The sequence below is a fragment of the Peromyscus leucopus genome, chromosome 1 (assembly GCF_004664715.2).
Source record: "Peromyscus leucopus breed LL Stock chromosome 1, UCI_PerLeu_2.1, whole genome shotgun sequence".
Classification (NCBI taxonomy): Eukaryota; Metazoa; Chordata; class Mammalia; order Rodentia; family Cricetidae; genus Peromyscus; species Peromyscus leucopus.
In genome coordinates this window covers 106,477,086-106,494,234 of record NC_051063.1, presented here as the reverse complement: position 1 = coordinate 106,494,234, position 17,149 = coordinate 106,477,086, and the positions used below count along the sequence as shown (strand labels likewise).

Here is a 17,149-nt window from a genome sequence, read left to right as displayed (position 1 = left end):
AGGGTAATTCTCAATTGATCTAAGCTTGCCATGGTACTCCATTACTTTTTCCTGCAATAAGGTAAAACTAGTTATAGCCAACATACTATAAGAGGAATCTCTTCCTGGAGAATATCTAGGTAAGGTCTTCTCTCTTTTCTAGGAAGGCTACACAAAAAGGCATTTTCTCTTTTTCCTTTGGATATTTTCATGGCTGGCTATGATATCTACAATGTACTCATCTAACCAACAGTGAAGTTCTGAAATAATAAAGTTACTTAAAAACCAACACCTATTTACTGGCAGTCATTCATTCAATCACTCATCATATTTTGCAAATAAATTTAGACACTAATCCAGCCAGATTCCAGAATAATTAATTTATTGTACATTTGGATGCCCAAAAGAATACAGGGAATACCACTAAATTAAACATATTAGTCCATCTTTAGAAGAATTACGAATGAAGCTACATTGGTAATTTTGACTAAATATGTGCTATGGTTTGAGTATATACCAGAGCCCATGTGTTGAAATTCAGTCCCCAATGTAAAGCCTTAAAAAGCTAGAAACTTCATCCAATTTAATGACTATAGGTTAGAAGTATAATCTTTAGAACACCATTAAAACTAAGCAGGGTAGTCAGGGAGGAACCCACAACTGAATATCAATGGTTTTTTAAGAGAAAAAGAACTCAGAGAAGGCACACAAATGCACTCCTGTCTCTTGCCATATGACTGCTATGCACCATCTTGCAGCTCTGAAAGCAAGAAAGTCATTACTAGATGCAAGTTCTTGATCTTGGATTTTCGAACCATAAGCCAAAAAAAATCATTTTCCACTATAAAGTTACCCAACCTGAAATACTTCATTATACCAAATAAAAAATGGACAAATTACAATATAAAATAGTTAAAAAGCTGTAACATGAACTTTAGAGAAAGAATGACATCCAATGCCGGGCAGTGGTGGTGCACGCCTTTAATCCCAACACTTGGGAGACTAGGCCAGGCGGATCTCTGTGAGTTCGAGGCCAGCCTGGTCTATAGAGCGAGATCCAGGACAGGCATCAAAACTACACAGAGAAACCCTATCTTGAAAAAAAAAAAAAAAAAAAAGACACCCAAAAACCCTTTTTATGTAACAAAGTATAAGTTGTACCAAAGAGATGGCTCAGTGGGTAAAACATTTGCTGTGTAAGCTTAACAATCTGAGTTTGATGCCCAAAACCAACATAAAGGTGGAAAAAGAGAACCAACTCCACAAACCTAGCTTCTGACTGCCACACTCTGTAACTAACACATGCACACCTTCACACACACACACACACTCACACACACACACACACCCATAAAAATAAAGGATAAGTGAAGAAAGATAACACATAAAAGTAAGAGTACTGCTCGCTTTGTGTGTTTAAGAAAATACCAAATGGAAAAAGCAAGAATGGGACAACATACTAGTTTAAGCAATTTCAATTTTTTAAAAAAATCTTATAAATGATTCTTGGGCTAGTGAAATGGTGTAGGAGTGGTTGTCTGTGCTTCACCCCTGAAGCACCACCCTAGTGGGCAGCAGGTAACTGCTAAGTACTTGCCCCCACCCGGGGCGTGGCTGAGACACGGACTGGTGGAGACGGGGATCCTGTAAGAACTGAAGTTCATCTGTGCTCACTCTCTTGGCTACCTAGTGATCCTGGATGTTGGACTGCAGACCAAGTCAGAGTTCTCCAGAGAACTGCATTGGACTGTTCCTCACCTGTCCTGGATCCCATAACCAACCCCTTTGCTTGCTGTAAGCTGACTCAAAATAAACCCCTTTGGACTATCAGATAAAGTATGTGAAATTGCCTCATTAACTGCCACTATAAGATAGGTCAGCAGTATAAAGGGGACTGCCATGCCTGAGGACTTGAGTTGGATCTCTAGGACCCCTGTGGTAGGAGAGAACCAACTCCCACAAGTTGTCCTCTGACCTTCACATGTGTGTCATGAATGTGCATGCCCACACAAATATATACAAAAATGCACTCACACACAATACAAATAAATATTTTTTTAAAAAAGGAAGAAATCATTCCCCTACAATGTTGTTTTATTTTACATTGTTTTATAACAAAGATAACAAGGACTTACTATTAGCCACGTATTAGTCAAATAATCTAATACAAGAAGATAAAGTGTGCACATAGGACACTCCCAGAAGTCCCCCTTTTCCCAATGAAGACTCTTGCTCCAGTGCTAGTGAGGCCCAGGAAAATTCACAAAGACATTAATCTAGAATACCCAAACCAGGAAATGATCTAAATAATAAGTGAGTAATAAATTGCCCAACAGCAACAGAATTAAACAACAATGAAAATAACTGAGGCAATTCTAGAAAGTAGAAACATGTCAATGATGCAAAACTGTAGGAAAATGCTATCAAGTGAAGTCTGAACTTTTTATATTACAGAAACATAAACAACACTGCCAGCGTTGGTAAAAGGGTCAATCTGTTAAAAAGAAGTGTATTGCAATACGGCTGTGAGCAACTGGTGGACTTTTCAAATGTTTCTACCACTCTCTAAAATTCCTGAATCCACTGGTTTCAGGTTTTAAAAACTTTAAAAACATTGCTTAGATGCTAAATGTGGACCATCATAAAACTGGTAGGATAGGGAATTTTGACAAGGATAGAATCTCATGGAGTAAGAGAGGAGAACAGAGATGTCTTCAAATTGGTCTAAAGAAAATGAAGGGAGCAATAATACTAGCAGGTACAACCTAACTGGAATCAACATATAGGTAAACTGAAGCAGGCTCATGGTAGAAGAACTAAGGTCAGCAGAAGACTGTCACGCTATTGTGAAAGGAACTCATGAAGTCCACAGAAAACATGAGAAAAGCATAGAATGAAAGGAAAAAATTTCTTACAACGTAAGAGATGATGGCAACAGAATACAAAATGCAATCAGCCTAAGTAATTAGCAATGGCCCATTCTTTTGTTTTGGAGAGCAAAAGAACAGACCTGAGAGACAACCAAGAAGCTAGTTACAGCTTCCAATCTTGAGCAAAGATTTGGAAGAACCAAATAAGAAGCAGTCCTCTAAAAAATAAACTATTTTCAAATACACACAAAACACACCAATTCACACCTCTCTCTATGATACCAGCAGCCAACTTTTAAACACCAAATTATAAATTATCCTTTCCAAACATTAAAGTGCACAACCACATGTACAATATGCTGCTAACTTTTATCTAAGGAAAAGCCTAAATGTGTGTCTTCTTTGCTTCCATGTTTACAAATGGAAGAACTTAGAAAGGAATGGGGGCGGGGGGATAGAACAGAACAAGGTGTAGCAGCTACAGAGAAGAGAAAATTGCAAACACTTTCATTTTCAAGGTAAGGGAAAAGGAGCAGGCAAGTCATCACTGACCTAACACACACACAACACACACACACACACACACACACACATTCACTCCCCACCCCACCCCCGTTGTCATCAAAATCCCTCCACACAGGGACAGAATTAAATAGTGGCTCACCACTCACCTTGTGCTACTGTTGACATGACCACGGATGGTGTGGAAGACACCACGGCTGTTACTGCTACTGTACTAGAAATAGGTGATGGCGTAGAACTGCTGTTGCCACTGCTGCTGCTGCTGCTGACCAGAGAGGACTGTGGTGCAGTTATAACAACAGGTGGCTTCTGAGTTGTGGAAGCAATGACTGATGTTGGTACAAGCTTAGTGACTGCTGCATAGTTATGGGATTTGGAGAGAATGTTGGGCACAAAGGTTGAACTTGGTGATGTGGTCACTATAATAACCTAAAGGAGGAAAAATAAGTTATTTTCATGTACCTACTATACACTATCAGTGTATTTAAACTTATATACAATTTAAACCTAAGTTTTGCAATAGAAAAAACAATTCAACAGAGAGGAATATACAGTTAATTAAAAGCGTATGAACACTTTTCTTTACCAGCAATTATCAAAACTACTTAAAAACACCAATTTTCAGCAAGTATTTTAAGAGGCAGTGTTCAATGTTGTGCATGATGTGGTTCTGTAAACATCACAATACACCACACACCATTTAGGGGATAAACCCACACCATCACATGAGAAAGTAATCTGGAGATGTGTTCACTTGTAAATACTTATTGAGCATCTACTATGTGCCAGGCATGGTTCTAGATGCTAAGGATAGAAGAATGAACAAAACTTACTTGCATGGAGTTTACATTCTAGTGCAGAGAGAGAAACAAAAAATACATGACATGTGGAAACAAATGGAAAAGACAATAAACCAGGGTAAAGAAAAAAAGAATGATTAGTGTTGATTTTTTTTTAAATAAAGTATTCAGTGAAGATCTCTCTGTAAGATGACATCTGAGCAGAAATCAGAATGAGGTCAGGGTATGAACCATGTGCTACTAACACTTAGAAGGGCACTTAGTGGCATGAGGAGTAGGAAACTAAGGCCCCAAGACAAAAGCAAGCTTTGGATGCTCAAGAAGCTTTAAAGATCTAACAGAAAGATGGGCATTTATGAGGCACACAACTATTGAGAAGTAATGGAGGACTAGAAAATGTAAAATCATGATAGTTCTTGTCCATCTCTGTGATCTTCCTCCATAAAATTCACAACCCTAATCCAACAAGGAGAAAAACATCAAGCAAACTCTAGGAGGGAGCATCTTACTAAAACACCTGACCTGTCAAAGTTATCAAAAAAAAACAGGAAATCCAGAGAAACTTTCACAGTGAGAGGTATTTAAGGAGACAAAACAGGTAAATTGAATGTGGCATCCTGGGTGGGAATCCTGGAACAGAAAAGGATAGTAGGTAAACCTAAAGAAATTCAAATAAACTATGGACTTAAGTTAATATTAATAATGCATTATTACTATTAATTAAAACAATGCATCATACTAATGAAAATTATTAACAGGGAAAGAGATGTAAAGTATGCAACTTTTATAAATTTTCTGTAAACCTAAAACTGCTAAAAATTAAATCTTTTTTTAAAAGTATCTATCTGCGAGATGGGAGCTACAGCAGGGTGGTGACAGTGGATAGAGACAAACTAAGAAGTTCTTATAAAGCAGCAGAAATGGTAGTGACCACCATGTTGGTGGGAGCTGTTAGCTACACCTTAGAGGTAAACTAGCAGGCTGTGCTCCTAGCTGGGTACAGAAAACAGATATAAAGAGAGAGAAGTCAAAGTTTAGCCAGTAAGGCTGAGAAACCACAGACTTAGCAACAGTGCATTTCACAGAGTATAGCACTGAATAAAAGAGCCATGGCCAGAATCACCCAATGTGTTGAAAAAAGAAAGAAAAGCAGTGCAGAAAGCCTACAGCCAAGAGGGTTAAAAGCAGAAGCTGGATCAAATATGAAAGCCAGACTAAAGTACCTGGATTTCATATTAAGAAATGGAAAGATTTTTAAGCACAGAAACAAGATGTGAATCTATTTAAGATCATTCTAGTTGCCCTGAAGTGAGAGGCAAGAGTAGAAGTTACTACAGCAGGCCAGAAAAGAAGTGACAGCAGATTCTTGGGCTGGAATGTTAGCATAAAGAAAGGTGAGTGATCCGATTCAAATTACTGTGCCAAGTAGAGAAACTAAAACCTGTGGACGAATGACAACAGCAGCGTTCCGAGAGCAGAACCCAGAAAAGCTCCAAGAGCTGGTACAGACATGATCTTACTTACTTGTCCCCAAATTCCATGACACAGATGCTATTATTATCCCCATTTCACAGTGAAGAACACAAAAATGACTTATACTTTGGTAGTATGCATCACAGTTTTATTCTGGGGTGAGTAAGCAGTACTATAGTGATACCCAGTTCTTTGACTAAAACTATTTGTGCCTACCTAGGAGAGAACAAATTGTTTTGAAAAAAATCCAAAGAAATTATGGAAGAAATTCTTTTTCAGTTTTACATTGGTCCTAAAGAAAGTCTGAAGTTATATCAGTCAAAAATTTTCTGAGTGAGTTTGTACATGGTATCTACATCAAGGAAACATCACTATACCATTACTACACATTTTCAGTACAACAAAGAATTTAAGACATTAGTACTAGTCTATTACTTTAAGGAGTCTGTTGTTTTAGCAATCAAGACATGTCTTAACCAGCAGACATTTGTAGAAAGTTGGTCAGCATAATCACGAGCAGGCTGGATTAGCAAACAATATGCAATATTATTGAAAACGACCAAGAAACTATTATACAAACTGAGAAGTGGACCAGTACAGCAATAAGGTCATAAGCCTGAGAACCAAATGAGCCTGCACTTAGATCATCTTGTCTGCCACTTTGAAATGATAGGCCCCTAGACATGTTAAAATCTTAAGGCTCCGATTTATTTTTTCTATAAAATAGGGATAATAATTCCAACCCTACAAAATCATTATAAGGATTAGATGATATAATCTTGTGAAGCATCTACTAGGCACATAGCAGGTGGTCAATATTTGACAATTAACAAATGGTACTTCCTAGAAGCTTACTATTCCTATTTAATGTTAGATGGATATGAATAAAGCATTACAGATCACTTCTATCCAGAAATCATATTGAATATACTGTGTTTGTTTCATTAGAAACATTTTCTTTCCTTCCCTGTCTAATTCTGATATCCCTGAGTATACAAAGAATTCATAGCTCCCAGACCCAAACTAATTAGGCACTAATGGCAACTGGGTTTCACTTTTGTCAATCCTGAACCACTAGTCACAGCTTTCAAGAGATACAATGCTGATGACTGCGGTACAAAAGAGGATTCACCAGGCTTGGCAGGAAAGTATGCCATAGGTAATTAGCAATGTTGGGCATGGAAGGGCAAGTGTGCACAGTTCAAGTATTTGAAATTTCAGAATGAAAGCAGGATTCTAACATTAAGAAAAGAATAAATCTAGGGTCTTTAGGAGAACATTTTAGATTACAGATACAAATGATAAAACACAGTTGGAGATTTCAGTACACAAATGATTTCTGATCTGTAAAGAGGCTTCCCAAACTAGAGTTCCACCCTGGAGAAATCACTTACACTTTAAAGCTGCTTATTACAACAGGGGAGATTAAAAGGTTTTGAAGCCAAGTGAACCACACAGTGTTTATTCAGGCCATAATTCAAATTACTGACCTTCTAGCACTCACAAAAACTCCTTAAGAGTGCTGGGACTTGCACCCTAAGGACAAAATGAAAAATATCAATCAAGCACATGAAAGCATAAAGCTATATTCTGTTGCTCTGTTTGTATTAGTGCTGCATCAATGCTGTTTTAAATGAGGCACATTAACATACGTGGAAATGTATCTATGCTGAAAATGCACAACCTATTTAAATGTGAATACCGTTTACAAAATCAGAAACAATTACACTTAATGTAAAGTCACTTTACCTATAATAATTAATTGCTAAGTTGACAAATACAAATTGTGAGAAATCCAAGGTAAATACAATTATGATAACAGCCTTGGATAAAAATATATTTTAAATCCAATTACCCAGAAAATGGAAAACAAAACAAAACATGGAAAGTGTATTTATTAGTCCTAACCATACTCTAGTTGTCCAAAAATCTTTAAAAATAGATGGCAGAGAAGGAATGAAGTAAGAGAACAGTTTTACAACTGGAACACAGTAGATGCTCAGTAATTATTTGTGGAACAAATGAGTTATTTTTTTATTTAATTTGCCTTAAATGTTTATTTTTTTAAACACAAGTCAATCTAAATTTCTGAATCTGAAAATTCATGATATGGCCTATATAATATGACTTTGGAAATAAATGTGCCTTCTTAAAAGCATGAGTCTAACAACCTCAAATATTCATTCTCACTTCAAAATTCTGAAGATAAAAACAAGAGTCAATAAGGAAAGAAAAAAGAAAATGAAAACAAAGCATTCAGACTCCACTTACAGGGAACCCCATCTGTTACAAAACTTTTTTATGTGAATCTACCAAAGAAGATCTAGAAAGTTAATGATGGTAGGTTACATTTATTAAACACTCTTTGTATGGACTATAATTATTTTCAGTGAATAATCTCATCGAATTCTCCTGGTAACTCTTAAGAAGTACTATTATTACTTTTGTCTTAAAAGGAAACAGGTTCAAGCAGTTAGCAAAGGGCTAGTGACACAGCTCTGTGGGAAAGTGCATGCCTAAAATGACCAGAGAGTACTGGAGTCAGATCTAGTTATGTGTGTATTGATTTGTTCATTTATTAATTCATTCATTCATTCAACAAATATTAACTTGCATCTAGTATATGCCAAGGCGTTGTTCTAAATACTAGGGAATAGAGTCATGAATAAAACAGAGCTCTAAGCTACCCTCAGCAGTCTATGGGAGAGATAGAAAATAAACTTGTCATTTATAACATCAACTACTTAACAAACAATGAATAAAAATGAAACACACACTAGGAAAAGAATACAGAAAGAGATGTAGGTACTCTTTTAGTTATGGCTTTCCTATCCTATTTCTTAAATACTAAAATCATTTTTAAGTAGATGAAAAAAGAAGAAGATTAAAAAAGCCGTAAGATCCAGCAACGAAGGCAGTAAAAACATTACAGTAAGATTTAATAACCTGAAGCATAATCATATAATAGTCAGTTGGTGTCAAGGCCAGCTCAAAAGCATAATTAAGAGCTAAGGATGATACAGCTCAGTAGTAGAGTACTTGTCCAGTAGATACAAGACCCTGGGTTCCAACACACACACACACACACACACACACAATAACCATAACACTGTGTAAAAAGTGGTATTCAGAAATGCTTACTTGAAATCAAGTAAAAATGCAAACATTATGTTCAATAAACACTGAAATCATCAAAAACAGCTAATTTCAACAGATTAGTGGATAAGGTTTAGTGAACCAGTGGATTCATATATTTATAACAGTACATTATTACCAGCAAATTAGTGAAATGTTGACTTCCAAAAACACTCTGCTTGTTCTAGGTACATGCTCTATGTCACATCTTAAATACTCAATCTCACGTAACCCTTATAAAAATCTACTGATTTGGCATTACTCTTGTTTGTCCCTGAGATTAGAAAAGACTCAGAAACACTTATTATCTCAGATACCACAGCACCCTTCCACCATTTACTCCAAAGTACTTGCACCCAAGTTTATAATACTCAAAGCAGGAAACTGGAAGGTTCTTGCCTGATGAATCTAACCACCCTAAGACAAGTGGCAGAGGAACAGAATAATTAATGTATCAGTTTCTTATGTAAGCTGACTGCCAGACACTTAAGGAAATTCTGAAAAGAAAAACATCAAGTAATAAAATGACCTAGCAAGTAAGATAAAAAGCATGAAAAAAGAAAACCAAACCAAAAGATTTATGAATATAATCAAATAAAAGAATACAATCATCCTACCAAAAAGCAGGATGGTTTTTTTTTTTTAAAGAAAAACAAGGAACATACAGAAGAAGGAAGAATTATTAGAAGTTTAAAGTATGATGGTTGTCAAGTGTGTTAATGCATGCCTGTGATCCTTAGCACTCAGGCATTCAAGATCAGCCAAGGCTACATAGTAAGTCGCAGGCCAGACTGAACTAAATAGTGAGATCATTTCACCAAGAAAAATAAAGTATGATGGCAAAAGTGAACAATTCCATGCAAGTAATATAGGATACTGATCAAGGGTATAGAAAATGATGATACCCATTTACATATTAGGCTCTCTTCTAACAGCTTTACATATATTATGTATTATACCCAAAGACCTTATAGAAACACTAGGCTTTTTTCCCTCTATTTCACAGAGAAAATCTGGGTACAAAGTTTAGTTTCCCCACAGTCAAAAAGCTAATGGCAAGTTGGAATTAAAATCAAGAAAGTCTAGTTTCAAAACCCACACCCCAAGCCACTATGCTACAGTTGGAGGGTAGGGAGAGCATGGCAAATAGGAATGAATAGTATGAGGAAAATTAAAAGATCCACTCAGAAAGTTCTAAACTCTCAATATGAGATCCACAAGGGAAATGTACATCAAAGAGTGAACCCAAGAACTGATGAGACCTGAAGGCATGAGTGGACAGGATAAAAACTCTAACGACACAATCTAAGGGTCCTGAAGTCTTTGCTGTTTCAGTATTCTAAAGAGTTCCCAAAGACAAAACTAGAAGCTAAAAACCAGAATGGCACCGGGTATCCCAAAAATAATACTAGAAGCTGGAAACCAAGTGAAGAATGTCTTCAAAACTCACAGGGAAAAAATTTCCTTCGTCCACCCAGGGTCTCAAAAACCTTCTCAGCAACTAATACACTGGGAAGCTACTAAAGGACATGCTTTTGCAAAATAAACTAATAAAAAGGGAAGGACAGAAAGTGCTAAAAAGGAAACTCCAGAAACACAGGTTTAAACACAGGTGTAAAATAAGCCTCAGGTCATCAGAATTCAGACTAATGTGAAGACTTAGGATTGCAAGAACATGAAATTGACAGGATACCAGTAACTTGAGGTCAGAAATGAATGCATAATAGCATACAAATAATAAAAAGGAAAATAACAGTTGTTGACTTACCTATACCCCTTCTTTTTCCTAAGAAACACTTAACTCTACTGGCAAAGCAAAAGCTGACTTCCTACACATAAGACCACATAAACAAAGACTTTAAAACTTTTCTAGTTCGTTCCAAAATGGCATTACAATTACCAAATACAACATAAGTCCAGAAGCACATCTGCTAACTGTCACCTTGAGCAAACCATTTGGCACCTAAGCCTCATCTTTAAAATGTGAATAATACTTATCTCCAATGTTTTATGTGCAGAACTGAACAAGAGGTGTGAGCATTCCCAGCATAATGCCAAGTGCACAGTAAGCACTCAATGACCATCAATTCTAAATCACACTATGTGAAAGAGACAGAACAACTGAGACTCCTTCCATCACATACCTTCTGTGTTGTGTTTGTCGTCTGTGTTGATGGTTTGGTGAAAGTTATTTTCACAGGTGACATGTGGGGTGGTAAGGAGTTGGCAATGCTCTGCATGATGTTGCTCATCTTGGGACTGCCACTCACAGGCACAGTGATGGTCTTCGAGACTGGAACAACGGCCTTTGGAACTTCTTTCAGGACCACAGGAGAAGAACTCGAAGAGTTTGTTCGCCTGCGTTTTCTGGGTTTTTCATCTTCATCTGAACAGCTGACACCTGAAAGACAGTAATAGTATTCCTACTCACACAAAACTAGCATTGCCTCTTATACTTTATTCTGTAAAATGTGTCATCCTTTGCCTCTCCCTTTACTTATTTTTATTTTATGTATATTAGTGTTTTGCCTGCATAGTATGTCTGTGTGAGGGTGGCAGATCTTGGAGTTACAGACAGTTGTGAACTGCCTAATGTGGGTACTGGTAATTGAACCTGGGTCCTCTGGAAGAGCAGACCTCTTAAGCACTGAACCATCTCTCCAGTCCCACCTCTCCCTTTCTTTTATGCCCAATCTACCACTAAAGTTCTACAATTTTCCCTCAGAAAAGTTGTCTCTCTGAACACCCACCATCTTTTCCTTAAACTACCACTCCAGTCAGAGATTGTCTCCTGCTTGGATTTTATCAATACCCTCCTAAAAGACACTCTTGCATCTTCCCACTTCTATTCTATACTCGTCTATGCTACGGCAAGTCAGGAAATTTCATAACTGAGATGCACAGTCTAAAATCCCCTAAGTCTGTATTTCCCTATCCTCCCAAAATACTTACCAGACCAAAATTCAAGAGCCCCTATCTTTTCAGACACAAAAAAACCATTACCCTAACTCTGTGCTCCTCTAAAATCTTGAGCAACTAATTTTCTCACCATTGCCCAAAAATGCTTCAGCACCCTCTTATCTGAGTCTGTATATTGTATTTTTCTTTGAAGAACACCACCAGCCTCAAAGACCCCTTCTTCATCCTGCTATCATCATCCAGTAAGCCCCCTTCTCAGTGAAGCCTCCCCTTCCTCAATGCAGAGCTAATCCACCTCTCCTCTGAGCAGAAGTCCATAAAGTACTTTATACATCCTGTTCTGTACCACTTAGCACATGACAATATAACTGTCTACACATCTCCCATATTAATGAGCTCTCAGACAAGAAGGACAAAGTCTGTTTTGTCTCCCGTGGGTTAGTGACTTGCACAAAGTTGGTGAATGAATAATAAAAAACTACTAATGATATAGTTCTTGTAATTTGAAAGTGCATTAGTTTGTGAAATAGTTTCTTCATGTTTCAGATTCATTAAGAGTAGTTTTAAAAAAGTGGTTTTAAAAATTAGGCCCAGAGAGTCACTCCTAAAGACCACATTGGTTAAATCTACAGAAACCAGAGATGAACTTAACAGTCCATGATTCTTGGCATTTTTATAGCCTAAAAACCTCAATTCTTTTGTAGATTTTATAAAATTCATCTGACAAATATATAAGGCAACGTACATAGGAAATTTCTACAGAGCATACATAAGAATTATATAGCATGACACGTAGAATTGAAAATAAAATATAAGTCTTTAGAGCTTCAATTTTTAGACTCCATACTGTTGTTCGAATCTTAGATGTTCTTTTAATAAAAAACTCAGAGCCAGATATCAGGGTGAAAGCTGAAAGATCAGAGAAGCAGAGCAGCCAGCCACTAGTTCTTTCCTCTACAAAATCCTCAGCCCAAAGGGAGTAAGTCTCTGTTTCCTCATGCCTTATATCCCCTTCTCTGCCCTGCCATATTACTTCCTGGGATCAAAGGTGTGTGTGTGTGTGCTTCCCAAGCAAAGGCATGAGATCTCAAGTGCTGGGATTAAAGGTGTGTGCCACCACCACCTGGCTCTGTTTTCTCTCCTATACTGAATCAATCTCAGTAGCCCAGTGTAGCCTTGAACTCAGAGATCCAAATGGATTTCTGCCTCCTGAATGATAGGATTAAAGGTGTGTGCTATCACTGCCTGACCTCTATGTCTAATCTAGTGGCTGGCTCTGTCGTCTGATCTCAGGCAAGTTTATTAGGGTACACAATGTACCACCACACTATACAGGACTGGCAATGACCTAGAAGCCTAAAAAAGACAAATGTCACCTCTAAAATCTATAAGGAAATCAAGTTATTACTATATTGAGACCAATTAAAATCAAATACTAGTGATGAAAAGCAAAGCAAACAAAACACAAAACAATTTTTGAAATAAAATTAAGAGACATTGATGCAAGAAAACCTGGGCATCAAACTGTATTGTAGAGCCAGGTATGGGAGCACAGCAGTGACTCCAGCACTTGAGAGGCTGAAGCTAAAGGATCACAAGTGTGAGGCCAGCCTGGGCTACACAGTGAGATTCTGTCTCAGAAAGGAGTATTATTTAGAGCCGAGTAGAATTGGGAGTTTAAAACTGCAAATAAAAAACTTTTTTAAAGACTATATCAAGTAGAAACATAAAAGGTAGCCTCTAGAATGAGTTACTGAATGTAAGAGCTGGATGATACATGGAATAATTCAAGAAAACACTGCAAAGACTGGAATTCTGGGAAAACATTGACTAGTCACATAAGCACAGTTCCATAGGAATCAAAAGATGTGAATGCCTAAAGGACAGCAATATGCAAAGGCAGATTTCCCACAGAGAAAAACATGATGGCATTTCTCAAACCCAGAACTGACGAAAGAGCAAATACCTAGTCAGATAGACAGATAAGAAGTCTTCAGAACCTTCAAAACCTAACCACTGAAAACAGCTTGTGGCCCGATGATTGATTCCAGAAAAGCAGATCTAATCAAAGCTCAGACTGTAGCATTTTGTTGAGAGGGCCTGGTAACACTGAGACATCACTTACTTTTGACATATACAGTACTTCCACTTGGCAAGACAACTACATTGGAGGCAGGACTGGCAGGTCTTGGAGACTTAACCGTTGCTACGCTGCCACTTGGAACAGGGGTAGAGGTTGGGGTTGACGTGGTACTTGTGTAGGAATAGCAAACCACTACTGAAGGAATAATATAAAAAAAAAAAAAAAAAAAAGTTTGCTGTTAACTTTCACCACAACTGTCCAGACATACAATTACTTTTATTGCAGGCCAACTTTATCATTTTCATGTGATCAGAAGCTAGATGCTAGCACAAGGTACTAGACTCAAGGGTTAGAAACTATTTTGAAAATCACTTAATGGGTCTTCCCAAGTATTTACCAGCTTAGCAACAGGTAACAGTGAATGGAGAAGAATGGAGGTACAAAGCAATCAAGTTTAAAACTATTTTGAAAAAAAGAAAAAACCTTTCTCATAAGGCAAGAACTGAACAACAGGCACAAACCTGAAATACTCTTTAATACCAATAGCAGCACCAACAATATTAACTTTCCCCTAACCATAGCAATTTCCAAAGCACTTACTGGAGAAACAAACTAACTCTTCGGTCATTTGCCAACCAAGTGGGACAACCCTAACTAAAATAATGATGACATCAAATTTCAACCTCTTTATCTTTCAATGAAAGGACACCACTCAGAAACACTAAGAACAGCCTGGAGTTACCCTGTACCGAGTGCCAGGTACCACACTCAATCTTTTCCACCATCACCAACTCTCACACTACATTCCCCTTAAAGATGAGGAGTCCATAGTTTACAGACAGTAAGACTTGCTGAAGGTCACAAAGCTAGGAAATGACAAACTTAGATCCAAACACCTATTTTATTATTAGAAACCCAACTCTCTTCCCATTCTATCAGCTAGCAAAAGGAAAAGGTCAAAGTGGGAAGAGAGGAAATATAACTGCCAACAATGAAGGAAACAGGAACCCAGCAGAGGCTAAGTTTGCACAGATAATTTCGTCCCTGAAAAAACATAGCTTTCTTTGGCAGAGCCAAGCCCAGCCAAGAGTGAAAACTGTTTCACTCTATGCAAAGCCCACCACTAGACAAGACAAAGCAATTTCTTAAAAGTAATCGGGCAAACACATTGTCTTTAGAGTTGCTTTTGATCCAAGCATACTCTCAGATTTCATATTACCTTGGTAAGAGAATTCAAAGATTGTTTAAAGCATGTCAATTACTAGATTAAGTGACAGCAAGAAAGTACTCATTGACTGGAACAGAGAGGCTACATGTACCATTGATTCGAAGAGACAAAAACAGTTTTATTTCCTGGAGCCATCAGTTCAGCATCTTTTATCCAGCAAGTATTTCTGTCATCTTGTTTATTCTCTGATGCCATTTACTAAGTCCTTCCACTCACCTTTAACAAGAGACACTCACAAGGCATGGTAGCTCATGTTTGTAACCTCAGCAGTAGGGAGGCTGAGATGAAAGGACTACCTCAACCTGGGTCCAGCCTGGGCTACAATGTTTTGTTTGGTCTTAAAACCAAACCGAAACAAACAAAATAAGACAAATGTCAGAAATTCCATCTGAGAAAACTTTTTCAGTGATTAACATAATTTTCCCTTTGAAGTAAAGAAATCTGATTTGATGGAGACTGAAAACCTGGCAGTTTCTAGTTTCAGAATGAAAAACATTTTTAAGCATTTACTAAAAATAGATGAAAAGTCCTGAGAAGAATTATCTCTAACAACAGCATTCCTACTCACCTTCTTTGCTTGCTGTCTCTGCAGGCACGGGAAGGGATGCATTATGCTGGACAGCTGCGTTGGCCACAGCATTTGCTGTTACGGTGAAGGCAGTCTGGGGAACCAGCCGGGGCATCAGTGGTACCAATCTACGCCCTTCAATGGACCATTCTGAAGAGCTATTAGGTCCAGACATACTAAACAAAAGAGAAAATGCTGCTACAAGGGTTTGCACTTGCTAAAAATGAGTCAAACAAACATAACTTTTTAAATGACAAAAAGTACCCTGAATTCTGGAGAGGCTTCATTTTAAGCAAGCAAGATCAAACTTAGGTACAATTAAATTCAAGAAATGCCACACACTGAGGTTCTTACACACTTTATTCTGTAATCTGAGTAACTACAACTCAAAATTTTTTCTATGCTTTGAAAATAAAAATGGGTATTATTTTTGTGAAAATTTGTGAAATTGGGTTTCATATATAAAAACAAGTATTTCTACTAATAAAATTAACTTTTAGAACTTAATTTTATAATTACACCAAGAAAGTAAAAGCACTGACAGTGTTAAGAATCAGACTTTCCTTTACAGTTAAAGGTGAAGCCCAATGAATCTTTGCAAAATTTCTAACTGCCTGCATGGCCAGAGATTCTAAAGGCTTTCAAACATGGAAAACTGAGGCAGTAAACGAGAGGAGTTAGTAAGATGGAAAGCAGTGTATACAACAGCAGGTGCCACTAATAATATGCACTGTATTTTTATATTATTACCCTTCCTGTTTAAAAAAAAATAAAAAATAAAAAAAGTAGAACTGCAGACGCTAAAAGAAATCCACCATTCTTTTACTTTATTTGTATGGTGTGCCCTGTACTCTAGAAGGCACTGAGGCACCTGGACCTTCTCTCTCTAAGACATTTTTTAAGTCTCTCTGCTTTAAACTTCTTGAGAAAGTTTTGTTCCAGAAACTGGACCAGAGGTTAAAATAGCAAAAGGCAGCTGCTATATCTCTCACTTGGCTTCATGAAACACCCTAATGATTAGTGTCAAGGTTTAAAATTAATGTAGAAACAACTAATTTTCATCACTAAATCAGAAATATTTCTTCAAGTTTTGTGAAACCACAGATTCTACAGCACAGCCTAAACGAGACTCTATATCCAATATTCTTCAGATTCAAGCAAAGTAACCCAAACCCTTTGTCAGTGGGCAGTGGAATAATGCCATAATGGTGATGACGGTGATGTTGACAGTGATGGACAGTGTTGTTAAACTCAACTAAGGGCATGTTACATATCAGACACTGCTCTACATGTCTTAAAATGTGTGTTAACTCAGTTCTCTCAGCAATCTGATGAAGCTGATAGTAGATCAACTGCATTTTCTAGAATGAGAAACTGAGTCACAGAGAGGCTAAATAACTTGCCTAAAGCTACACAACTAATAAATGTCTCCTTCAACAAGTATATATCATGCTTCTATAATTATTTGTCATATTCTAAACACAAAGAATAAAAGTCTTCTAGTGGGCTTTACGAGCAGCTTATTCTTTATACCAATTGAGCAATTACTGTCTAATTACTGCCAACTTTTGT

General features: G+C 37.2%; 1 protein-coding gene across 16 annotated transcripts in view; it reads right to left on the bottom strand.

Moving 5' to 3' along the window:
- Positions 1-17,149, bottom strand: part of Emsy (EMSY transcriptional repressor, BRCA2 interacting) — a 74,996-nt gene that overhangs the window by 43,490 nt on the left and 14,357 nt on the right. For 10 of the 16 annotated variants that reach the window (XM_037197273.1, XM_037197286.1, XM_037197263.1 and 7 more), the window contains 4 exons: positions 15,578-15,753; positions 13,824-13,976; positions 10,924-11,180; positions 3,521-3,800 (listed from right to left, as the gene is read on the bottom strand). In XM_037197273.1, coding sequence (XP_037053168.1) covers positions 3,521-3,800; positions 10,924-11,180; positions 13,824-13,976; positions 15,578-15,753 — 866 coding nt within the window. The remainder of the gene's footprint in view (positions 1-3,520; positions 3,801-10,923; positions 11,181-13,823; positions 13,977-15,577; positions 15,754-17,149) is intronic. The other 6 variants (XM_037197275.1, XM_028877481.2, XM_037197280.1 and 3 more) reach the window with 2 other exon arrangements.